Below are 26,807 nucleotides of genomic sequence, written 5' to 3' on the forward strand. Positions count from 1 at the left end.
CTTTAATAAATTTCTGGAGAAATCTCTCAAAAAATTCTGAAGGAATAACTAAAGAATTTCCGAAAAAAAAATCCGTATTTCTTAAGCAACTATTGCAAGATCTTCTAAAATTTTTACTTCGAGAAATTTCAGAGAAATAGCTAGTGAATATCTGAATTGGTCCCTGTTAGGGAGACCTGTCTTTTTTTTTTATAGAATGAGAAAATCTGCTGATAAGATAGCCCAAGAGGTGGTTCCTCGGGTGATGTGGGGATCGACCCACTAAGAACTCATTCTCTCTCTATCTTACCTTCGCGGTACGCCAGTTAGGAATGACTTCAAAAAAGGGGGACCTGTCTGTGGTAATTTGTGGGGACGAATTCCTGAAAAAAAAAAACTCCGAAATATTTGTTTATGTTTGAAGATACTTCTGAAGTAATCCTTGAAAGAAGTTCGTAAATGACATATTTTTTCCACGTGTGAAGACACAAAAAAATGGAAAGCTCACAAAGGTGTCTCTTCTAATTTTATGGGGGCGCAAAAGAAGAGGCTTATTATTAATAAATAATTTTTTTTTTTTTTTTTTCCTCCCCTGTTGGGGAAATTAAGCCACTGCGTCCAATAGGCTGAACTTTTGTGGCATGTCCCGTTTTGATATTCGCATCTAGCCAGCTAATTACCATGTGTCAAGTAATCAGCTACTGCCACGACGCGTCGTCTCCCAGTCAGGTGCAATGGAATTAATAAACTCCAAGACCTTCCCAGGTTTTGCAGACCAGATCTCACTGGGTTGCAAGCAACCACTATTTAGAAATCTTTGCCTGCGCGTGTATAAAGCACCACAACTGCAAAGCAGATGTTCCGAGGTTTCACGTTCCGTATTACAGAAACGACAGATATCACTCTGAATATGGCCAATATTTTTCAAGTGATACCTGCTCGGGCAGTGTCCAGTTACTAGGCCAGTGTATGTACATAGAGCTCTCTTGTTGAGCTCTAAGAGCTTTTTGGTTTTAGAAGCATTTGGTGTTATAAATCGTTTTGACTGATTGCAATTTTTGACGTCCATCCAATTGGATATCACTCTCTGCTCAGCCCAGCGTTTCAGGTCAATTTTAATTGTACAGTTTGATATACCACAGAATGGTTCTGGACCAGCAAACTGTAAATTGGAACCACTTTTAGCAAGCTCGTCTGCCATTTCATTTCCTTCAATGCCACAGTGACCTGGAACCCAGTATAAGTTTACTGAATTCCCTTGGCACAGCCTGCGCAGTGAAAGAATGCATTCCCAGACAAGCTTTGAAGTACATTTGTAAGCGCACAATGCTTTTAGTGCAGCTTGACTATCTGAGAAAATACAAATATTTGCGTATCTGTATTTTCTCTCAAGGCAGATATTTGCGCATTTCAAAATAGCAAGAATCTCTGCTTGAAACACCGTAGGATAGTGTCCCATCGCCACTGAAATTTGTATTCCAGGGCCGTAGATTCCCGCTCCCGTTTTTATTCCAACTTTTGAGCCATCTGTGAAGAATTTGATTGACCCTTGACGAACAGTGGGACCTCCGACTTCCCAATCTGCACGAGTTGTTTCGTGCAACTTGTAAGGAACATCATGGTTCTCCACAGGTTTCATCCAGTCTTTAATCATTTTCATTACTGGCCTATTTTGGAAGTATTGTGAAATGCTCAGGTGACCTACAAGATCACCTGGCATAAACATTTCAACTCGTTCAAGTCTCAGCAATTCCTTTTCTGCTTCTAATTGCACGTACTCGTGCAAAGGTAGCAGATTGAGAATCGCATCTAAAGCTTTTGATGGAGTGCTTCGCATCGCTCCTGTAACAGCAATGGACGCAAGACGTTGAATTTTCGCAAGCTTTGTTTGTGTGGTAGCCTCTTTCGTTTTTGGCCACCAGACAAACGAAGCATACGTCACTTTTGGGCGGATTATGGCAGTATAAATCCACATTATCATTTTTGGTTTCAAGCCCCACTTCCTGCCAATAGTTTTGGAGCATAACCAGAACGCACTTGTTGCCTTACCGATCACGGACTCAATTTGAGCATTCCAGTTCAGTTTAGCATCCAGTATCAAACCTAAGTATTTGACTCGATCACTAGGATGAATTTGTATCCCTCCAAGCCGAAAAGCTTTTAGGTTGATCTTCCTTCTCCTAGTGAAAGGGACAATTACGGCTTTTGACGGGTTGATGCTAAGGCCCTCCTTAATACACCATGAATGTGTATAGTTTAGGGCCCTTTGCATTCTCTCCGAAACAGTTTCGTCATACTTTCCTCTCACTATTATGACTATATCGTCTGCAAAGCCCACAACTTCGAAACCTTTTTCCTTCAAGCTTCTTAGAAGATCGTCTACAACTAAGGACCACAATAGTGGTGAGAGGACTCCTCCTTGAGGGCAACCTTTCGTTGCCCTTACTGTTATAGAAGAACTTCCCAGCTCAGAGGTGATTTCTCTTTTTGCAAGCACAGTATAAATCCAATGTATGATACATTGGTCGAAGTTTTTGTTCTCCATGGCACGCTTCATAGATGAATAGGAGGCATTATCAAATGCTCCTTCTATGTCTAAAAAGGCGCATAGAGCTATTTCTTTTGCTGAAAACGTTTTTTCCACTTTTGTTACTAGCGAATGAAGTGCTGTAACCGTTGACTTACCAGATTGATAAGCAAACTGGAAGTCAGATAGGGGATGGTCTTTTATGTAAGAAGAATTGATAAAATCCTTCAAAACCTTTTCCATAGTCTTCAACAAAACTGAAGAAAGACTAATTGGCCTGTATGCTTTGGGATGCGTCTTGTCTCGCTTCCCCTTTTTTGGTATAAAGATAACATTTACAAGTCTCCATTTTGATGGAACGTAATTCAATCTTAAACTAGCCTTGAACATCTCAATTAGTGATGGTACCAACACCGCTTCTCCATTTTGAATCAGTGCTGGAAATATTCCATCAACTCCTGCAGATTTAAAAGGCTGAAAAGATCTAATTGCATTTTCCACTCTGGCCTTCGTGAAGATTTCATCAGCTAAATCTGAGGTGGTGTTTATTGTCCTAGTTGACTCCGAAGAGTTTATACTAGGACATCCTTCACCTTCCAGAGATATAGTATCATTGGAATCCACACTTAGAACCGAACCCGGAAAATGGGTTTCCATCATCAAATCCAAAGTTTCACGAGGAGTTTTGGTAAAAGCTCCACCGTCGCGCTTCAGGTTTCCCAATTCATTTGAATGATCTTTTGCGAGCGTTTTCTGTAGTCTTGCAACTACAGGAGTGCTGTTTATGTTTTCACATGTCAGCATCCAAGACTTTCTTTTAGATTTTCGTATTTCGTTGTTGTACTCAGTCAGGGCTTTCCTGTACTGAGTCCAATCTCCCGTTTGTTTCGCTCTATTGAACATTTTACGAGAAAATTTTCTAAGGCGATCCAGTTTAAAGTTCCACCATGGCACGTCTCTAGTAGAAGACGATTGTATGGTGGAACAACTTCCGTTAAAGGAATTGATGATACTTTCATTTACCCTTTGAGAAAATGATTCCAACTTTTGGGTTGAATCAATAGGTTCTCCCATTGTAAATGAATGCGTATTCAACAATTCTACATATTGATCCCAGTTTGTCCTCCTGGGATTTCTAAATGCGGTTCTAGAGTAATCTCCACCACTCCAATTGAAGATTATGTGTTTATGATCAGATAGAGAAATCTCATCTGACACGTGCCAGTTTGTGATCTTGTCAAAGATTGCAGCATTGCACAGTGTTAGATCCAAGACCTCTTGTCTGATTACATTAGAGAAAGTAGGTTTATCACCATTATTGCAAATGTCTATATTGTTAGAAGACAGATACTCTAATAGTGACTCACCTCGACTGTTAATATCCGTACTACCCCAAACCGTGTGATGTGCATTGGCGTCACAGCCAATGATAAACGATTTGTTGTTTTCTTTACAGAATTGAACAAATGATGCGATCTCAGGAGGAGGTACCTCAGGAACATCACCAGGAAAGTAAGCTGAAGCCACAGCGATCTCAGTTTTACCTCTAGTGGTTGGTACCTCTACCATGACCGCAACAATGTCCTTTCTGATAAACTCTGTAATAGGATAGCATTTTAACGTTTTGCGTACTAAGACAGCGGTTCTGGGAGAATCTTGTTGCTCATCATAAAATAGTTTACTATTTTGTGTCAGAACACCAAGAATCTTTCGTTTGTTGGACCACGGCTTTTGAATAAGCGCCACTTCCAGTCCTTCTTTTTTAAACCTTCGACTCAACACAGCAGAAGCACCTTTTGCGTGATGAAGGTTTACCTGTATGAACTTAATTCCCGCCATAAAATAATTTCATTTACCCACTTTTATTAAACCTCGGAATTGAGACGTAAGAAAAGTGGCCGATTATCCCGGAGACAAATAAGGTCCACTGCGTCATTGCTCCGTTTAACACAGTAAGGGCAACATACTGTGGAGGGTGCCCTGGTACTCCACAGGCTCCGTTCACGGTTAAGTTTTTATTAGACCCCCCTAACCATTCATTCCTAGGCACGGTACGCTTAACACCATGAATTAGGGGTCGCTTGTTTGGTGGACTTTTACCACCGGATTAGGCAATCCGTAGTGATATTCTTAGCCAGTTGAGGTAACTGCTACCGCCACTACACGGCTATCTAGGCTGATCGGGAATAGAAATTAATATTGATGATCAACTTCTTTAGAGCCCGAACAGCCGGCAATAAATAATAATATTATGGAGATTTTCAGCCCTAGGCTAGTTCATCTCTTAATTAAGGAAGAAATCTTCCAAAACGTATCGAGGCACAAAAATGGTAGAATTCACATAAATTATATTTATTTTTCTTATGTGGGTGAAAAAATATAGAATATCTCAAAAAAATGTTTTATATCTTTGAATTTTTTATAGGGTGCAAAATTTTAGAATACATATTCACAAGGCTTTTTTTTGCTATGATCATGAGTGCTCGAAGACATGAAAGATTTCTTTATTTTTGCGACAGTGGAAGAAACATATTTGAGGGCGTGGGCGCACAAATTTCATCATCATTTAGGTAATTTTATATTTAGGATGCAAAAATATTCAAGTTTCTTTTGAGACTTGTGAGGGCGTTGAAAACCCAACAACAGTATAGGCAATTTAACAATATTTGACAGAGGCTAAGAAATATGTCAAATGTCACAAAAAAAAACAATTGTCATATTAAGCATATTAATATAATTATTATTTTATTATTTAATATTTACATTTATGTTCTCGTGCTGGGGGTAACTTGGAGTGAACTCGATGACATCACTGGAGTTTTTTTTTTGAAGATATCTATGGAAGGTTTTCCTAATGAACCCTTTGATAAATTTCTTGAGTTTCTAAAAATAAAATAAATAAAAAGTCTTTGGAAAAATTTCACGAGAAGATCTGGCGAAATATCTAAAGATATCCGTGGCGAAAATTTTCGAATAAATCTTTCATAGATTTTTTAAAATCCCATAGAAGAATTTCCGTGAGAATGTATGGGGGTAATTCCTGAATATATTTCTGAACAATTCCGGGACGAATTTCTGGTCAATTTCCTTAAATTTGTGGGTACGCGAACGTTTTTGATATTATCGCGCTCCCACAAATTTAAGAAAAATGGCGCTTAGAATGTTTCAATCCAAGCTATGCACTGTCTTTTAATTTTAATTTGTTATGTCACCATCCCTTTCAAAAAACGCCAAAATATTGAAAGGGCGAAAAAAATGACGGCCTATGACTTAATTAATTTAGTTTTAAAATTTTGAATTGTTTTTTTCTATCCCTTTTTTTGTTCCTGATTTAATCCTGTCCCCTCCTTCTCCTCATCGTACCCAGAGAGGAGTCTCGGACATCAAAGAAAAATAATATTTGCATCGGCCTAAAAAAATAAAAAAAAAAAATGGCCAATAACATATAAAAATTGGAAAAAAAATGCCACAAATTGCAGGATTTATTCAGTGATACACTTTTTGTATGAGACATCCACATGTATTGAGTCGTGACCAAAATGGAACAATTCAAATATTTTGAGGAGCTATAGTAGGAACCTCCAATCCGCTGTTAACCATATTCTAAGTTCGCAGCCTTCCAACCAATCGTAAATCGCTCACAAGTCACTAGACTTTACTAGGTCACAGTCAACTTCCACCGGCTACGCAGAATTTGGTTAATTCTATTGCACTCATGTGATATTAATGAGCCATAATTTCGACACGTATCAAGCATATGTATGCACAGTATAGTATAGGCCGCGGAGGCCCCGGAATGAAATCTTGTTCGCCGCGCAATTGTAAGTCGCGACATGCGCTTGATCACGAAACCGCCTAACCAGCAACATGAAAGGGGCCGTTCATAAACCACGTAGACTTTTTGGGGGGAGGGGGGGTCTAGCCAAAGTCTACGCTCCATACAAATTTTAAAAATTTTGTATGGACAAAAGTCTACGAGGGGGAGGGGGGGGGTCTGAGATGGCCAAATTTTGGTCTACGTGGTTTATGAACAGCCCCAAATGTGTACAAATGCCAATTTTATGCTAAAAACTGCGAATTTGTTCGGCCGGGCTCAGGCACGCACGATCATCTGCTCACTGCTCCACGACGACGCGACGTTTTCATCGAGTCAGCTGAGCTCGTCGGAGTGCCCTCGTTTTCCACCGCGTATTACACGATTCTTGTACCACGCCTCGCATCTAGGTTTTCTTGGGTATGAGCTGTGCGCAAAAATCCGCCCAAATCCGGGGCCGGGGCGGCGCGGGTTGTACTCATCTGCGCCAATTTCTCATGACTCTTTTGTGTGATAATTTTCGTATGTTTCAGAGCAGTTTGTATATCTGTTTCAACTGTGTGCTCTGTGTATTTTATGTCCCAATTTACTCGCACTAGGCCCAAAATTCCCGCATTCGAAGTGCAACATGAAACAAGTTTAAGTCTGTCAAGTAACGGAGCATTTAGATGGCAGAAGTGATGATTTGGAGAGGGGAGGGGGAAATCTTATTTCAGGAAAAGGCACGTTTCAATGTCGTCGGCGTCACCAATTTTGTAGTTGTGCAATGCAGATCGCAGAGTACGGGAGAAAGTGTGGCTTGATATGTGCTTTTAATTAAAAAGCATCTCGCTTTTCCTTGCTTTTCTCTGTGCTGTACTGATGGGATGCAATGCTTCCAGCACACGTCAGGTGAAATGGGTACAGCGCAAACAAACAGATAAACAAGCACCGAAACGAGATAATGAGAACAACAGCTTGTCGTCATCAGCTGATCTGGCGGTGTTCTGATTTTTCTGGAGGTGGGTTTCGAGGTGTGGTTTCGATTTCACGGTTTGATTATTTAAGAGTAAAGCAGCGTAACGGATGGTTTTATGAAGTGAATGTGACTTATGGAACCATTTTTTTTTTGTTGGTTAAATCATTTGAATAGGGGTCGTTAAATACCAACTAATAAGTGTGATCGACTGTATCTTTGTCAACAATTGCAATAAACTGAAGTATTAGAAAAAAGTATTATTTGAACTTTCACTGACAATTCAAATATAGTATTTTAGAGAACACCAGGTAGAACATCGAATTACTAAAGACAGAATGAAAGATTTATCATTGGATTATTATTGAAGCCGACGAGGAAACAAAAAAATGGAACGAGCTCATCATACAACACATTAATTATTTATCAAGAAGTATTAGCACCATGTATAGAATGCATCATAAATGACTCATAATCAAGCTTCCATAAATACTTTTGAACATTTAGTTATCTTAATGGAAGTGGCATACAGTTAAGGTCAAAATACATGTCTATCATAGAGCATATACAGTCATTCTGCTCAAGGGCGTAGCCGGCTTTTCGGTCAGGGGGGGGCAAGCACCCTTAGTAAATATGTACCTACTAGTTTTTATAACTAAACGCAACACGACGAAATTGAAAATAATAACATTATATTCTAAAAGCTTTATTTAACCCATAACCCTGTTGTATTTTGTACAATACGTTAAAAAAGCTCGCCTGATCTACACAAATGCTGGTGCTGGTGGCGGTGACCAATTGGAAGATTAAGGATTTTTATTTACTCGTGCATTATTTTGCTCTGATTTTTATGTCAATGTCTACAAAGCATTCATCAGAAATTATAGCTGAACTCTTTTGGAAACTACGAACTCTTTTGAGGATTAACCTAGAATTTCCAGATTCCTGTATGCGTCCATTTTAAAGTATCTTCCAATACTATTGGCTGGAGAAATTCTTTCATAATTTTTTGAATTTTTGAATTCCAGAAGGAATCCCTGTAAGAATTTCAGAAAACAAACCTGTACGAATTCCTGGATAAATTATAGGAGGATTACCTAGAGAAATTTCAAAAGAGATCTCATGAGGAAATCCTAGAAGTAATCCTAGATAAATTTCTGAAGGATTCTTTGGAGGAAATTCCTGGAGGAATTCTGGGCGGAATCCTTAGTAAAATGTTATAAGAAATCTCTTTAAAAATTCCTAGAGGAAATCTGAGGAGAAATTTGTGAAGAAATCCTTGGAGGAATGCCTGTAGAAACTTCTGAGAAAATTCCTGGTGTAATTCCTGGAGGAATTCTTGGACTAGACCCAGCAGGAATTCCTGGAGAATTTCCTTGAGTAATTTTTTGGGTGAATTCTTGGAGCAATCCCTGGGAGAATTCCGGGAGAAATTCCTGAAGAAATCTCCAGAGGAATTCTGGGAGGAATTGCTGGAGAAATTTCTGAAAAAAAAAATTCTTCAGAAATTCCAGGAGGATTTCCTGAAGGAACCCTTGGAGGAATTTCTGGAGGATTTCTCGGTGGAATCTCTGGAAATATCCCTTGAAAAATTTGTGGAGAAATCCCTGAAGTAAGTCCTGGAGGAATCTTTGGAGGAATGTCTGGAGGAATCCCTGAAAATTTCCTCTAAGTATTCCTGGGAGAATTTCCTGGAAGAATCTCTAAAGAAATCTCTAGAGGATTTCCAGGAGAAATTCCTGGACGAATTGCTGGCATAATTCGTGAAGGATGCCAGCAGTATTCCGGAAGGAATTCCTGGAGTATTCCTGGAGGTATTCCTGGAGAAGTTCCTGGGGAAATTCCTAGATAACATCCCGGAGGAATAAATGGAGGAGTTCCTAGATGTATTCCCATGGAAATTTCTGGAGGAATCTTTAGAGGGATTCTTGAAAAAAATATTGGATGACTATCTAGAGGAATTTCCAGAAGAATTCTGAGAGATTTATGTTTCTATTTCTGTTATTTTTCTATTTCTGAAAGAATCCCACGAGAGCTTCCTGGATGAATGTGTAGCGGAATTGCTGATGGAGTTCATGGAGAAATTCTCGAAGGAATTCCAGAAGGAATCCCTGGGGGTATCCTTGAGGAAATACCTGGAGGAATTACTGAAAAGTTCCTGAAGGAATTCCTGGCAAATAGTCTTGAAGAATTTCTGAAGAAATCCCTAGAGGATTTCCTTGCAGAATCTTTGGAGAAACTTCTGGATGATTTCCTGAAGGAATCTTCAAAGAATTTCCTGAGGAGATTTTTCATGGAGAAATCTCTAAAGGAATCCCTTAAGCAATTCCTGTTGGAATCTCGGGAGAAATTCCTGGAGAAATACCTAGAGGAATTGCTGACATAATTTCTGAAAGATGTCCAGTAGCAGTTCCTGGAGAAATTTCTGGAGAAATTTCTGGGGGAGTTCCTGAAGAAATTCCCCAGTAATTATTCCTGGAGAAATTGTTTACATAATTTCTGAAGGATGTCCAGGAGCGGTTCCTGAATCAATTTCTAAATAAATTGCTGGAGGAATTCTTGAAAAATATCTTGGGATAATTCCTGGAGAATTTCCTGGAATAGTTCTTGGACATATTCCTGGATAAAATCCTGGATGTATGCCTGGAGGAATTGCTGGAGGTTCTCCTTTGGGAATTGCTGGCGGAATCCTTGAAGGAATCTCTGGAGGAATTCCTTCAACAATTTCTTGATGAATTTCTGGGGAAATCTATAGAGGAGCTCTGGAGAAATTACTGGAAAAATCCGCTGAGAAATTCCCGGAGGGATTTCTAGAGAAATCTCTGGAGGAATTCCAGGTAAAATCCTCGAACGAATTTCTGTAGAAATTCCTGGAAAAATCCCTGAAAAAGTTCCTAGACGAGTTTTCAGCGGATTTCCTAGAGAAATATCTGTAGCGATTCCTGGAGGGAAAACTGGAATATTACTTGGCGGAATTTCTGTAAAAATTCCAGAAAGTATTCCTAGAAAAAATCGTGGAAGAATTTCTGAAGGAATTCCTGAAGGATTTCCTATAGTAACTTCTGGATGATTTGTTCACATAATTTATGATGGAACTGCTTGGTTAATTCTTGGTGTAATTCCTGGATAAATCCCTGAAAATTTCTTAAGGTACTGCTGGAGAATATTCTAGAAGAATTTCTGAAGAAATCCCAAGAGGATTTCCTTGAAGAATCCTTGGAGAAACTACTGCAGGATTTCTTGAAACAATCTTCAAAGAATTTTCTGAAGAGATTCCGTGGAGAAATCTCTGAAGGAATCTCTTAAGCAATTGCTGATGGAATCTCGGGAGAAATTCCTGGAGAAATACATAGAGGAATTGCTGATATAATTTCTGCAAGATGTCCAGGAGCAATTCCTAGAGAAACTCCTGGAGAAATTCCTGGGGTAATTCCTAGAGAAGTTCCTGGAGAAATTCCTGGATAAAATCCTGGAGGAATGCCTAGAAAAATTCCTAGAGGTATTCCTTTGGGAATTTCTGAAGGAATCTCTAGAAGAATTCAAGGAAGAATTACAGGATGGATTTCTAGAGGAATTCTGGGAAATTTTTATTTCTATTCTATTATTTTTCTATTTCTGAAAAAATCCCCCGAGAAAATCCTGGAGGAATTTCTAGCGGAATTTCTGAAAGTCTTGGATAAATCCTCGAAGGAATTCCTGAAGAAATCCTTGGGGGAATCCTAGAAGAAGTTTGTGAAGAAGTCCCTGCGGGAATTCCTGAAGAATTACTGATGGTATTCCTCCAGGAATTTCCTGGAAGAATTTCTTAAGAAATCCCTAGAGGATTTCCAGGAAAAATCTTTAGAGGAACTTCTGGGGGATTTCCTGGAGTTATCTCCGGAGGATTTCCTGGAGGAATCCCTGAAAAAATCCTGATGGTATTCCTGGAGAACTTCCTGGAAGAATTTTTGAAAAATTCCGCAGAAGATGTTCTGGAAAAAAATCCTGGAGAAATTGTTGACATAATTTCTGAATGATGTCCAGGAGCAGTTTCTGAATCAATTCCTAGAGAGATGGCTGGCAGAGAATTTCCTGGAATAGTTCTTGGAGAAATTCCTAAATAAAATCCTGGAGGAATGCCTGGAGGAATTGCTGGAAGTTCTTCTTTGGGAATTGCTGGCGGAACCCTTGAAAGAATTCTAGGAATTCTAGGAGTTCTAGGAATCTCTGTAGGAATTCTTTCAACAATTTCTGAATGAATTTCTGGGGGAATCGTCTGGGGAAATTTCTGAAAAAATCGCCTAAGAAATTCCCGGAGGGATTTCTAGAGAAATGTCTGGAGACATCCTCGATCGAATTTCTGAAGCAAACACTGCAAAAATCACTAAAAAAGTTTTTTTATTTTTTTTTATTCAATTCGTTTATTTTACAGGCCCATACGCCCGGGGGCTTAACGGGGCCGATTTGCTCTTATATTTACATTGGAAACAACGGTATCACAGCTACTCTGCTGCGATCCCAGACTAGCACAAATTTTCTTTTTTTCCCCTCCACGCTTTGTTGACAGTCGTCGCTTGTTGGTACCATCAGAGGCCTCGCATGGAGATGAGCTGTCGTTCGCGTCGTCGTCACCGTTATCGTCGTGGTCACCGTCATCGTCGTCGTCGTCGTCGTCATCGTCGACGATCTCGATCGCGTCGTTTAGATTCTCTGCTTCCACTGCACAAACCGTAAGCACGGTATTGGGTTGCCTATTGTGTTCGGCAAGTGCACATTTTGATGGCTCGTTGAACGTGATAGGGGCACAATGGAATGATTGGGATTCAATTTGAAGCGGCGGGAAATCAGCCTCACTGAACGTATTCTCGCATGTGGTTCGCTCATCGCTCGCTGCTGTTGCTGCTGGTGATGATGGTGATGTGGTTGGATAAGTGTTGTTGGTGCGTTCGGGAATGGTTGATTCTCCGCATTTCTGCCTCGGGTGTGCGGGTCGGCAACATCGCCTACAAGTCCGGATTTGGTTCGGGTGCTCCACGAAACAGATCTCATCGACGATCGTTAGATATGATGGAATGGGATGCTTGATCCGCATCTGCAACACTCGAACTCCGTTCAGTAATCCCGAAAAATAATGCCTCCAACGTTCGCTTTGCACTGAAAGTACATCGCCAAACCGCATCATAAAATCGGCGACGGTCTTGTGTGATACGGACGGGGGAAGATCGTGTACTCGGACACTCACTGCCTCGCTGTCCACATAGACGGGTATTTTGAAAGGCTTGCCCTTACAAACAAAAACTCGCTTGATATTATGGGCGCTTTCATAGCGCTTCGCTGTATTAATGTCCACCATTTCAACAAACACACATTTTCGGGTGTTGTGGAATTGAACACTTTTAACATCAACGAGATTTAATTTGATTTCGTGTTCCAGAAACTGTTGGACTTTCCCAACATCTGGACGCGACGGAAGAACACCAAAATCAATCACCAAAGTGTTTTTGCGAACACCACTCATTTTACCGATACGAAGCACGGGAGAAGTTATAAGTACGTCCGAACGATGCGAATAGTGGCTGTCAACTGCACTAAAAAAGTTCCTGTAGGAGTTTTTAGTCCTGGAAAAATGCCTGTAGCAATTCCTGCAGGGAGTACTAGAAGATTTCTTGGCAGAATTTCTGGAAAAATTCCAGATGGTATTCCTAGAAAAAAATCCTGGAAGAATTTCTGAAGGAATCCTTGAAGGATTTCCTGGAGTAATTCCTAGAGTAATTCCTGAAGAAATTCGTTGATGAATCTCTTAGGGAATTCGTACAGGAATACCAGAAATAATTCCTGAAGAAATCGCAGATGGAGTTCTTGAACAATTTCGGGAGCAATCCTTAGAAGAGTTTCTGGAGAAACTCCAGAAGGAATCCCAGATGAAATTTCAAGAGGAATTACTAAAGGAATCCCTAAGCAGTTCCTGGAGGAAGTACTAAAACAATTCCTAGAAAAGTTCCTTAAAAATACAAGGAGGAATTGCTACTGAAACCCTGAAAAGTGTTCGTGGGAGAATCTTTGGAGGATGTTCTTAAATAAGTTGTTCCAGAAAGAATCACAGGAGGAAGTCCCGAGTTAAGCCCTGCAAAAATTCTTGGAGGAATCCCTGCAAAATATCCTAGAAAAATACCCGTAGAGATTAACGGAGGAATCTCTAGAAATATGTACTCCTGGAGGAATCTCTAGAAGAATTCCTGAAGGAATTTCTGGAGAAATCTCTATATGCATTTCTGTATTTAACCTTGGATGATTTTTTAGGGGAATCCCTGCAACAATTCTTAGAGGATCCCTGGTATAATTAGAGGAATCTCTGAAGAAATTCATGGAGGAATCCCAGTAAAATTTCTGAAGAAATTGCAGATGGAATCTGTTTCGGATTGAGTGAAGAGAATCGCTACACGTCTTAATAGCAGCAACTGCAGCTTCAAAGCTGTAATTATATTGATGTTTAGTTCGGAATCAACAAATATACATCTATGTACTCACATTTTCGTGTACTAATTTCCTCAACCGAAACCCTTCAGCTATTGCCCATAGGCTCGATAATGCATGAAATCGCCTAGTATTAAGATTCAATTCAATAATTACTCTTAACAAATTCAATATGATTGCATTGCTTACAATTACTATTTAAGGTTTTATCCAACTTCGATAAGGCACTCGTAACGATACTGTACTCTTAGGATTATGATAGTTAAGCTATAACGTAAAAGATTAGGTAGTTTTGAATTATTAGATAGAATAACAAATTTACCCGATCACTAACAATCTGGAATTCATACAATTGAAATCAGCTAATACTTCTCATTCCCCCTCCCGTGAAGTTCCGGGGAACCCTCATCTACCAACTGCTTCCGGTCTACACCAACGTCTAACAATGCAATTTTGACAGCTGGCCGAGTTAGCATTCCGTCCTTGGTTTGTAGGACTGCTTTTCTGGTCTGTCCATCCTTGCCTTTTAATACCTCCTTGATTCGGCCTCGCGTCCACCCATTTCGCTTGTTTTCATCAACTACATACACGACATCTCCGGGTTCCATTGGTTTTGCCGGCTTGAACCACTTCGTTCGTCTAGTCAACGTTGGCAGGTATTCCAGAACCCAACGTCGCCAGAATTGATCCGCTAGATACTGAGAAAGCTTCCAGCTGTCCCGTAACGTATGTCCTTCTATCATAAACGCCGATCTTGGTTGAACAACTCCCGTGCATCCGTAAAGCAGGAAGTGGTTTGGTGTAAGAGCTTCTTGGTCTGCGTCATCGAGCGGAATGAAAGTCAGCGGCCGTGAGTTGATGATTGCTTCAGCCTCGAGTATTACTGTCTCCAGTACTTCGTCGCTTGGGTGCCGGGGATATTCTGCGATAGACGACATTGCAGTCTTGACAGAGCGAACCATGCGCTCCCAACATCCGCCCATGTGGGGTGCAGATGGCGGGTTAAAGTGCCATGTGGTCCTGGCATTCGTGAAGGTTACCGCGCAGTTCTCCTGGATGGTCTGGATCTGCTCACACAGTAAACTGTTAGCACCCTTGAAACAGGTCCCGTTATCAGAGTAGAACGCCGCCGGGGCTCCTCTGCGACTGACGAATCGACGAATGGCCATTACGCAGGACTGCGTAGACAAACTGTGTACGATTTCCAAATGCACTGCACGTATGGTGAGACACGTGAACAGTGCCACCCAGCGTTTCACCAAGCTGCGACCCTGTTTTACCAATAGAGGGCCGAAGTAGTCCACGCCAGTATAACTGAACGCCCGAATGTTCGGAGTTAATCGTACTACTGGAAGTGGTGCCATCATAGGTGGTCTGGGCGCGGCTCTCTTGATTTTACAGTGCTGGCATTCCTTGGAAATCCGTTTGATGATAGAGCGTAGTTGGGGGATTCTGAAGTGCTGTCGAATTTCGTTGAGGACTGTATTGTTGTTACTATGTAGGAAACGCCGGTGATAGCTGTCAACCAAGAGACGAGTAGTGGGATGATCCTTCGGCAATATTACTGGATATTTCGTTTCAAATGCAGCGTTGGGTGCTGCCGAAATCCTACTGTTCATCCTAATCACATCCGCGTCATCGATAAATGGCGATTCAGTATATAGTTTGCTGCATTTTGCCAGACTTAAGGGTTCCTCAGTTGGATGCTTCGAGTTATATTCCAGCGCACTATACTCGTCCGGATAGGCTTGCAACTGCGTCTGACGCCACAAAAGATTTTCTCCCTGTAGCAGCTCGTCGCTAGTTAAGGTACCGCTGATTTCCTCATTCCGAAACTTTTTTATCGCCCTACACACATATGCCGCCGTCCGCAGCAAGCGATTCCAATTGGAGAACCTACTCACATCGATGAGTGGTTGTGGTAGCTCCCGATGGAGATGGTAGACGGCGCGTACTTCCTCTTCTGTATGCCACTGCTGCTTCTGAATCTGCTTCGGCCATTCCGACATGGATTGGTAAAGAAAGTGTTCACCGATGAACCAGCGATTGTCCGGTTGGAAGTCTGGCCCACTTCCCCACTTTGTGGCCATATCTGCAACGTTTTGTTTCGATGGAACGTGATGCCATTCGTCAATGTTGGAACTGTTGAGAATTTCGCCTACTCGGAACGCCACATAGGGATGATATCGTCGGCTATCGGATTTAATCCAAGCGAGGGCTGTTGTGGAGTCCGTCCAAAAGTGGCGCTCCTCGATGTGGAGATTCAACGCTGCTTTGACTGTTTCCATTAGACGACACCCAATAATGCAAGCTTGGAGCTCCAGCCGAGGAATTGATAGTGGCTTAAGAGGGGCTACTTTCGTTTTAGCCGCAACGAGAACACAGCGGACTGCTCCAGCTTGAACTATGCGCAAATAGGCTGCGCAAGCATAAGCAAGCTCGCTTGCGTCGACAAATACGTGCAGCTGTATGTTAGCAGGTATTTGGCTGCCAGTCGTACCAAAGAAACAGCGTGGTACTTCAACTTCCTGTAATCGTTCCAATAGGCGAATCCAATCCCTCCACATTTGGTACAGTTCCGGTGCGATGATGAAGAGCCCATTCTGTACCCGTCCTCCAAATGTGCTGCATTAGAATTTTGCCGTGAACGACAAAGTGAGCGATGAACCCATACGGATCGAACAGCGACATCACCAGCCGCAACACTTGCCGTTTCGTGGGAATGACTGACTGCGCTAGAAACTGCTGCAAATTCTCCTTCAGTACTACGTCGAAAGTGAACACGTCTTCCACGGGCTTCCACACCATCCCGAGTACACGCTCGATATTACCTGAGCCATCTAGATCGAGCGACTTCTTTCGTAAGCTCCCTGATTCTCCCAACTGCCGTAGAACTTCTGGTGAGTTTGACACGAAGGTTCGAATTTCAAACCCACCTTGCGCGTGTACGTGTTTTACATCCTTTATCAGCTGGACTGCTTTCTCTACGGAGTCTACACTGTCGAGGAAATCGTCAACGTAGTGCGCGTTGATGATCGCTTCAGCTGCTTCTGGGAAGTCCGACTCAAACTCTTTTGCGTTTTTGTTCTTGACGAACTGAGACGAGCAGGGGGAACACGTTGCACCGAATGTTGACACGTCCATCACGTAGATTTGAGGTTCTTCATCCGGGTGCTCACGAAATACGAACCGTTGATACTGCTTGTCCTGAGCTATGATCCGAATTTGATGGAACATTTCGCGGATGTCTCCACACACCGCGATCGATCTCTGTCTGAACCTCAGCAGAACAGCAAACAACGACGTCAGCATGTCCGGTCCTTTCAGCAGCATGTCGTTGAGCGAGAGCCCGTGTACCCGTGCAGCAGCGTCCCAGATAAGACGAACTTTATTTGGCTTTTTCGGGTTCTTCACTACCCCTAGTGGAAGGAACCATGTTTGACTCGAATCGGTTGATTCTATCTCCTCTTGGGTAATTTTGTGCGCGTAGCCTTTAGTTTCATAGTCGCGAACAAGTGCGATAACTTTGTCCCTCAGCTCTGGATCCTTATTGAGTCGCTTTTCTAGACACTGTAGTCTGCGTAGTGCTGACGGATAGCTATCGGGAAACACCGGGTTGTCATATCTCCAGAGCAATCCGGTCTCGAATCCTCCGTGAGTTCTGCGTGTTGTTTGCTCTAGAATCCGGCGTGCTCGACTGTCATCCACAGACTCGATCGGAGTGGCTACTGCAGCTTCCTCAACAGCGAAGTACTGCTTTATCAAGTCATGCAGCTCTCGGTTACCAATCTGTTGCTCCTCGGTATGTAGATGTAGTCGCTCGACGGCTAAGCTCTCTCCAGCTGCCTGTTTGCCGTAAACACACCAGCCTAGTCGAGTCTTAACGGCTACTGGGTCATTTGATCTGCCCTCTCGCACCTTCAATGCCGTTAACAGTTGTGCATGTTCAATGCCGATAATGAGCCTTGGCACTGCGTCGACGTAACTGTGCAGCGGAAGGCCACGTAAATGTGGGTACGACTTCTTCATCTCCTCGTACTGAAGCGTCTGTCCTTGCAGTTGGAGCCTCTGAACTGTTCGTACGTTGTTCAATTTGTATTGGCTGCTCATACCGCTCCCGGAAATATTCACCGTAACTCGCTGCGATCCTTTTTCCTCTCGTGTAATGTTACCCGTCCATCCAAGCCAGAGCGATTCACCTGGCCCAGCAATGTTTAGGTCAGCTGCCAGTCCTGCTTCCATGAGGGTTGTTTGACAGCCATCGTCCAAAAAGGCGAAGGTTTCAACCTGTTTCCCGTTCATTTCTAGTGTCACCGGTAGGTAACGAAACAGGCAGTAGCTCCGCGTCGAATGATGATTCTGTTGAGTAACTCTCGCTTCGTTCGATGATATCCTACTCTCGGGCGAGTTAACAATGGCATCAGTTCGCGAGTGCAATAGTGCATGGTGGCGTAATCGGCAACCGTCGATTTCACACTCCTTTCCTGAACGACATGGCCATCTTCTATGCGGAATCAAACAGGTTCTGCAAAGACCTTTGGATCGGATTGCCTTCCACCTTCCATCTATGCTCAGAGCCTTGAACTGTGGGCAATCAGCTACAACATGCTCCTCAGCGGAACAGTAGTGGCAGGATTTATTGCTTCTGTCCTGCCATGATGATGATTTTGACCTGCCTTCTGTAGTCACCGCTTGTTCTTCTCCTGACTCTACGTGCACGTAAAACTTCTGCTTATCCCTTCCATCTTGGCCTGCTCTTGAGTGCTGAGCTTGGGTGTCAACTGGGAAAGTGACTTCTGAAGCTGTGTTGACTAGCTCATCCATAAACTCCCCGAATGTCGCCAGGTTGACATCTGTTTGAGAGCGTTTATACCACGACCACTGCATTTTCATCGATGATGGAAGTTTCTCCACCAACTCGTGTAGCAGCATAGGGTTACGGAGATGATCCAGTAGCTGTGCCACGAACATATGGTCGACCAGGTTTCTCACAGCCATTCCGAAAGTGATGACCGATTGCAGATTCTCCGATCTAGGTGGCGGAACGCTTCGTAGTCTTCGCAGGAGTGTGTGGATGAGTACTTCCGGCCTGCCATACAATTTGCGCAACGTTTCCATTACATGCGGCACTGATTCTGGCATCAACAAACGGCTCTTCACCGAATCCAGTGCATGTCCTCTCAGACACCGTTGAAGTCTAGCTAGGTTCTCCGCATCGGTGAACCCACACGCTACCGTTGAATTGTAGAAGGAGCTGGAGAACAACGGCCAGTCTTGTGGATCCCCGGAAAAGTCCGGTAACTCTCGTGGCATCACCTGTCTCGCCGCCAATTGTGCACTACTGGGCGTAGGTTGGTGTGGTGTTCCCGTTTGCGACGCTCCAAAGTGATGCACACCGGACTCCAAACCGGCGGACCCAATCGTCAGGTTAGCTGACGCTGCACGCTGATTCGCTTGCGGATATTGAATAGCTGCTGATGTCGTTGGGCCTGTTACACTCGCGTAGGGTACGGTAACACTTGGAGGAACTGCTGCCGCTTCTGTTGACAAACCGACGACCGAACTAATCATCGAATTTCGCGGCGCGGGCATACGACCAGCAAACGATTGACTTTGACATTTGGGAGGAAATACTTCTCCAAACTGGCCCGAAAAGGTCACTTTTGTATCAGCAATTGACTTGGAAACGCTATTTCCGAATATGTTGCTTACATGGGGAATTGGAGCAGAGGCATCGAGAGGAAATGACTGCCTAACTTTGTACATTGTCGATAAACAAGGTTGTACTGGGGACCTAGTCTCGAGATTGTCTCGCCTAATACTAGAGGAATTTGGTTCTACCTGTTGTAATAAGCTAGTCTGAGGAATTTCTACTCCTATCGCTTTACCTGACTGTGGTGTTGATGACGAGGTGGGAACTCCAGCAGCAGGTCCCGCCGGCCCCATGGCGTGACCGGTTGATGACGATGCAAGCTGCTGCGGTACAGGTAGTTGAGGGTTGGCTCCACCGTGCGACGACTCGATGGCTACTCGATTACCTGGACTATTGCTGAGCCAATCGACCACTTTCTTCCGGCTTGCTCGACTACTCAGTCTGCTACTTCTGCTTTCGTCGTCTTCCTCCAGGATAAGGTTCAACTTTTGCTGAAGAAAGGCCTCATCCTCCTCAGCCCGTTTCTTACGGATTTCATCCTCTTCCGCCCGCTGCTTCAGCTTCAGCGCACGCTGCTCCTCTAGTTGCAGCAGTAGTAGTTCCCTCCGTGCTCTACTACTCGCGGAGCTTCTCGCCGTCTTACTCGTATGACAGCTAGCAACTTCCCCGGCATCCTCCTTGGAACAATGGCTACACCTCCACGTCCTATCTGGGTTGAGACTTGTCTCCGTTTCGCCGACGCAACCGGCGTGGAACCAGACGTCGCACATATCGCATCCGACCATCTGTCCGACTAGACCGCCGGAGGAGCATTTCCCGCATTCCTTTTCCGGCTGAATCATTCCTGAACTAGTTATGCTGCTTACTACACAGCTAATCCGGGAAAATCTTTGAAGAAATGTTTCGGATTGAGTGAAGAGAATCGCTACACGTCTTAATAGCAGCAACTGCAGCTTCAAAGCTGTAATTATATTGATGTTTAGTTCGGAATCAACAAATATACATCTATGTACTCACATTTTCGTGTACTAATTTCCTCAACCGAAACCCTTCAGCTATTGCCCATAGGCTCGATAATGCATGAAATCGCCTAGTATTAAGATTCAATTCAATAATTACTCTTAACAAATTCAATATGATTGCATTGCTTACAATTACTATTTAAGGTTTTATCCAACTTCGATAAGGCACTCGTAACGATACTGTACTCTTAGGATTATGATAGTTAAGCTATAACGTAAAAGATTAAGTAGTTTTGAATTATTAGATAGAATAACAAATTTACCCGATCACTAACAATCTGGAATTCATACAATTGAAATCAGCTAATACTTCTCACAAATCCTAGCTCTTTCTAGATTCCTAGCATTACATTGCACTTTTACCGTCTACTCTTTCGAATGTCAAACATTTCGCCTTTACGCTTTGTGCCGTCAGCCGTCAATCGGACATACGAGGGTGATACGGAACTCACATTGACGTTACTCAAAACTGCTGCCCTGTGGTTCTTTTACAGAATCCTTGGAGAAATCCTGAAGGAATTCTAAGAAATGAACTCCGCGAGGAATCCCTGTAGCAATTCCTGAAGAAACCCCAGTAGAAATCCTGGAAGCAATTCCTAGAAGCATTCCTAAGGGAATTCCTAAACAGTTCCTGGAGGCAGTATTGGATTATTTTTTGGAGGAGTTCCTGGAAGAATTCCCAGAAGAACTCCTGAAGGAATTCTAAAAAGTGTTCCTGGGAGAACCCTTCTAGGATTTTTTTAAAATAATTCCTGGAGTTGTTCCTGAAAGAAACACAGAAGATATTCTTGGGTGAATATTTGGAGGAATGCTTGAAGGAAAACATGTAGAAATCCCGGAAGCAATCCCATGATGAATTCCTTAGAAAATCCCAGGAAAGCTTACTTAACAAATTCCTGGAAGAATTTCTGTAGGAAAAATAAATGAAGGCATCCATGTCTGCAATATTTTTTGGACGAATTGTTGTTAGAATCTTTGGATGGAGTCCCAAAACAATGTTTTGTATAATGATTTAAGGAACTCCTGGAAATTCCTGGTGGAATTATCAAAAAAAAAAGCACTGGAACAATCACTGGAGGAACTTCTATAGATATCCCGGGAGAAATTTCCAGAGGAATGTCTGGTGAAACCCATAGAGAAATTCTGGAAAAACTCTCTGGAGCAATCCATGCTAGAATCACTGAAGGAAGCTATGGAGAATTCCTGAAGGAATTCATCGATGTATCCTTGCAGAAGTATCTGTAAAAACTGAAGGAATCGTGGGTGGAATTCTTGAAGTATTTCTTGGAACAAACCTTGAAAAAAACTATCTGAACCCTGCAAAATGTCCATGGAAGAATTCACGAAAGAGAAACTTGAGGGTTTTCTGAAAGAATTATTTGGAGAAGTTCTTGAGTAAATGCCTAAAGGAATTTCTGGAGATGTCCTTAAAAGAATTTGTAAAGAAATCCCAGGTATTATTCTATTAGCATGACGTATGTTTGAATTTAATACAAGTGAAATATGAACTTTGTGAAATTTCCTGTTATTCTCAAGAAAATAAGGTTTGGTAATTGTGGATAAAACCTAAATTATTAGAATAGTCTAGAGAATAGTTTTTTTTTTAATATTTTTTCCTGGAACTCTTGAATTTTTGATAATCTTTGAGTCGGCTCAAATTTAAAAAAAATCTGGCGGCCAGGGGGGGGCCACGGCCCCCCCTGCCCCCCTCTGGCTACGCCCTTGATTCTGCTGTCGTTATAAACATTTGAAATCAAACTACATAACCTCCATAAACTTTACATGATCTCAATCTAGTCAAGTGCAAAAAATTCGGAAAAGCCATTCATATTTTAATAAACTAGCAGCTATATCTTGCCCAAACGATCAGCTTCCGACTGTTGAAAAAAGCCGATTATTAGCACGTTCCAATTTTAATCACTTAGGTACTAGTACTACTGTTAATGTTTTTGCCCAGAGCACGGGCGCACTCCGTTTAAAGAAATGGACCGGTTTTGACCAGGTTGTGACCGTTGAGCGTGGCGGCAAGCCATATCGATTAAACTGCAATCCATTTGCCAAGCCACTAATGCTGATGATGGGCGTTCGGCCGGTACACACTGCATTATTTATTAGAAAAATAATGATCTTGCTATGTCAGTTCAGTGCAGACTTGCAACGCTGCTGTTCACGAGCTCGACCAAAGACCAATAAGTTATGTAGTTTGAAATACGGTGGCAATATATTAAAAGTAAATGACCCAATAGCCACAGCTGTAAAGGCGTGGGTATTCAGCATGACCATGCTAAAGGTGACGGGTTCGATTCCCGGACGATCCAAGAACTTTTCATAAAGGTAATTTCCTCGATCTCCTTGGGCATAGAGTATCTCCATGCCTGCTACACGATATACACATGTAGTCGAGTCAAGTACAAGACACTGAAGACGACCTTACAGTTGAGGTCGAAATACGTATCTGTCAAAGGATGCAAATTCTTAGTGGAATTCAAAGGAACAGTACTAAACGCGATTTTCTTTTTATTTACATGTAAAATGTTCATTGGCAAAGGAAGCTCACAGTTAAAAAGTGTGGAAGTGCTCACAGAACACAAAGCAGAAAAGCAGCCTTTAATGTCCCAGTGATGTAACGCCAGTAAGAAACAGAAGAAGAAGACGAAGATTCCAAAAGTACGAACCAAACGAGATTGAAACTTTTTCTCAAGTTGGTGTCGGATAGCAAACTAAAAAGCTCTAGAATATATGGTAGCAGATGTAAAACTAGAGATAGAAGGTTGACAGACGGCTAAAGATGCTAGGCAGAAGACCAAAGGGATAAAGACAGAAGTGAGAACACATAAACCAGAAAGCAGAAGACAGATGATAGACAACAGAAGGCAGCACACAGAAGACAAACGGCAGAATGCAGAAGGTAGACGACCGGAGGAGGAATATAAAACGTAGACGGCAGGTAGTTGGCAGAAAACCGAAGATAGAATGCAGTAGCTAGAAGGCAGAAGACAGAAGGCAAAGGAAGTAGAATAAAAATAAAAATAAAAAAGACAAGTGAAATATGGCAGAGATGGAAGACAGAAGTCTAATGGCAGGAGGTAAACGTAGAAGAAAGAATGTGGATAACCGAAGGTAGAAAACAGAAGGTAAAAGATTCCCTTTTAAAATGTAGAACACAGAAGACAGTAGAGTATTGTACCATTTGGGCAGGTGTACATATTTTGGGCACTTGCCGCTATAACTAAGTCAAGTTCAAACTGATTGATTGGAATTTTTGTACAGAGTTAGATACTGTACGTGCCTAACTCTATACAAAATTCCAAATCAACCGGTTTGAAATTGACTTAGTTATAGCGACAAGTGCTTGAAATAGGTACACCTGCCCAAATGGTACAAGACCCTACGTGGGAGACAGAACACAGAAGATAGATGGCAGAATCAGGAATTGTCGGCATACTCAGTGCGGTGTAAAAGCGTCTGTACTTTATGCATGTACTTTACGCAGTTTCAAGTATTTGTCTCCGGTTTTTGACGAGAGACAGAGGCCAATGAGAGAGAGCTTTTGAAACTTTGGCTGAAACAAATCCCCGCACTAGCTCTACTCTTTACGACGCAGAGAGTAATGCGCGGTGCTTGGGACTGTACTTGTCACTGTGCATTTGTTCGGTGCTATCAGCATACATGAATAAGAAACACATATGAAATTTTCGTGAATATATTTCAGGTTATTTGTCGCCGGTACAAAAACGTAACACTATCCCTATAACCTCCCTGCAGGTCTTCATGAAGATGGCCCAAACTAAGGGTCTAAACGTTGGATGAAATAGTTTCGCCCCGCTTATAATTTGTTATGACCGAAAAGCCGACCATAGAGGGATATTTCAGGATTCTGATTACTTAAAGTGGTACCTTTGGGAAAGTTGTTTAGTTGAACAAAGACTTACAAATAATGAGCCATCAATCCTTTACCGACTAGGACCAGACTTGATTGCTTCTTTTTTGGTCTATTTCTGAAACTAGAGCACCAAATCATAGTCAGGTTTAATCATTCTCCAATTTTTCGAAACATTATCCAAGAAATTTCTTCAGAAATCGCACCAGAAACTCCTTCTAAATGGGAATCCCCCAGGAATTATACTAGAAAACCGTTCAGGGATCCCTCCAAGTATTCCTCCAGAGATTCCCTCAGAAATTCCACTAGAAATTTCTCAAGCAATTCCCCCAGAAATTCTTCCAGATATTTTACCAGTAGTTCCTCCAGGATTTCTCTCAGAAACTTCCTAATTCTTCAGAACTCCTCCAGCAACCCCACCAAGAACTCTTTCATTCCTCCTGGTACTCGCCTAGAATTCTAGAAACTCCTCGAGGTATTCTCCTATGAATTCTTCTAGGAATTCCCCCTGCAATTTCTCCTGACTTTTTTCCAGATTTTTTTTCTAGGAATCTCTAAAGTAATTCCTCCAGGAAATCCTCCAAGAATATTTCTAGAAAATTCTCTAGAGATCTTTCCAGGCTTTCCTCCAGAATTTCCCTTAGAAATTTCTCACGGAACTCCTCCCAAGAATTTCTCCAGGTATTCTCCCAAGAATTTCTTCAGGACTTCCCTTAGAAAATCCTCTCCGGAATCCTTCAGAGATTTCAGAGAAATTATTCAGGGATTCCTCCAGAAATCCCTCGAAAAAACCCTCCAGGAACTCCACTGGGAATTTTTACAGAGATTCGTTCTGGAATATTTCTAGCGAATTCTTCAGGGAACTCTCCAATAATACTTTCAGAATTTTTTTTGAGAAATTGTTCAATAAATTACACCAGAAATTTCTTCAGGAATTCCTACAGGTATTGCTTCAAAAATCCCTAAAGACTTCCATCAAAAATTCTTCCAAAAATTTCTCAGGAAATTCCCGCAAAAATCCTACAGGAATTCTTTCAGAAGTTTCTCACGGAATTGTTTCAGCAATTCCGTGAGAATTCTCTCAACCCTTCGGGAATTCTTGAGCTCCCGGTATTCTTCCAAGTTTCTTCAGAAATTCTCAAGAAATTACCCAGGGAATCTTTTAAAAATTTTCGAAGGTTTTGCCATAGGTTCCTTCTGGAACCTCCTCAAGAACTGCTCCAGGAGTCTCCCAGGAGTCGCCAAAGGAATTCCCTCAGGGATTCCTTCAGGAACTCCCCTAGAGTATCTCCATGATTTTTTTTCAAATATTCTCTCAGAAATTTCTCCAAGAATTCCTCCAGCATTTTTTTAACCTACGTCGTAGCCTACTTTTCAATACTTACTACGTGGTACGTTACACTATCAGAGACTTCCCATTCCCCAAAAAAGTTACGTCAATGATAGATGCTCTCTTAGCACTATTTACACGAGGTGATGTATGTAGGAATCAGTTGCTCCTCAACAATAAAATTACCAGTAGTGTAATAACTTTGAAAGGGACTCTAAGTAACATTTGGCAACGTAAATTAGTTATAGATGAAAGGAAACAACAATAAAATGGGTTCGATAAAAATTATACCTACTCAAAACCATGGTGTAGTGGTCTTTCAAATAATTACAATAGAAAAAATAAATACATAAATAAACAAATAAAAACCCTCCACAATGCTCCTGATACCCCTTGTAATGCCCTGAAGTGCGCCCTATACCCCCTGTAAATGCCCTAAGTATCCCTGAGACCTCCTTAACCATATAGGAGCTACGAATTTTTAACAAACGCAACCGAACACTTCACTTTGAAACACTTTAGACGAGTCACCAAAAGCTCTTCTTGTACGCCCAGAAACCCTCTAAAACGCCCTAAACTCTCTGAACCTCAAAAACTCCCTGGGAATCTCTGGAACCTCATGTTTCGCTTAGAAACACCATTAAAACCCCCAAAACTCACCCAACACTTGTAAACACTCCTACAACACTTGTAAACACTTGTAAACACTCCTACAGCTCCCTTTCAATCCCTTTTGAAGGCCCTGTGATGTTTTAAAACGCCCTATAAACCCTTGAAACGCCATGAAACGGCTCAATTTCGAACGCTCTTCAAATTTTCCTGAAAACACCTGAAACGTTACTGAAGACTTTTAAAATTTTCTGGAACATCATTAAAACCTTTTGAAAGTTTCAATAAATGCTCTAAGGCCCCCTGAAATACTTCCTCAATTTTTTGCTCAAAATGTTTTCGTCTTAAAAAATCGGTATCTCAAAAAGGCTTTCAGGGAAAATATAAAAGTGTAGGGATGCTCAAAATAAAACTTGGCAAACTAAAAACCGAAATTCATAAAATCGTGAATTAAAAATATTTTGCAAAGCATTTTAGATGATGAGCAATGATATTCAGATAAAAACAAACATTTGGGTATTAGAGAGTTAAACACTCTGAAAACTCTTGAAATGCTACAAATACCTCTAAAATATCTGACTCTAA

The 26,807-nt window shown here is 41.9% G+C and overlaps 2 protein-coding genes across 4 annotated transcripts in view; both read right to left on the reverse strand.

The window, feature by feature from the left end:
• Positions 1–26,807, reverse strand: part of LOC109623404 (beta-1,4-glucuronyltransferase 1) — a 416,723-nt gene that overhangs the window by 53,129 nt on the left and 336,787 nt on the right. The window lies entirely within an intron of this gene.
• Positions 14,091–16,016, reverse strand: LOC134285986 (uncharacterized). The gene has a single exon (XM_062847550.1). The coding sequence runs from the start codon at positions 16,014–16,016 to the stop codon at positions 14,091–14,093; it is 1,926 nt and encodes a 641-aa protein (XP_062703534.1).

Source organism: Aedes albopictus, chromosome 2 (genome assembly GCF_035046485.1).
Source record: "Aedes albopictus strain Foshan chromosome 2, AalbF5, whole genome shotgun sequence".
Taxonomy (NCBI): domain Eukaryota; kingdom Metazoa; phylum Arthropoda; class Insecta; order Diptera; family Culicidae; genus Aedes; species Aedes albopictus.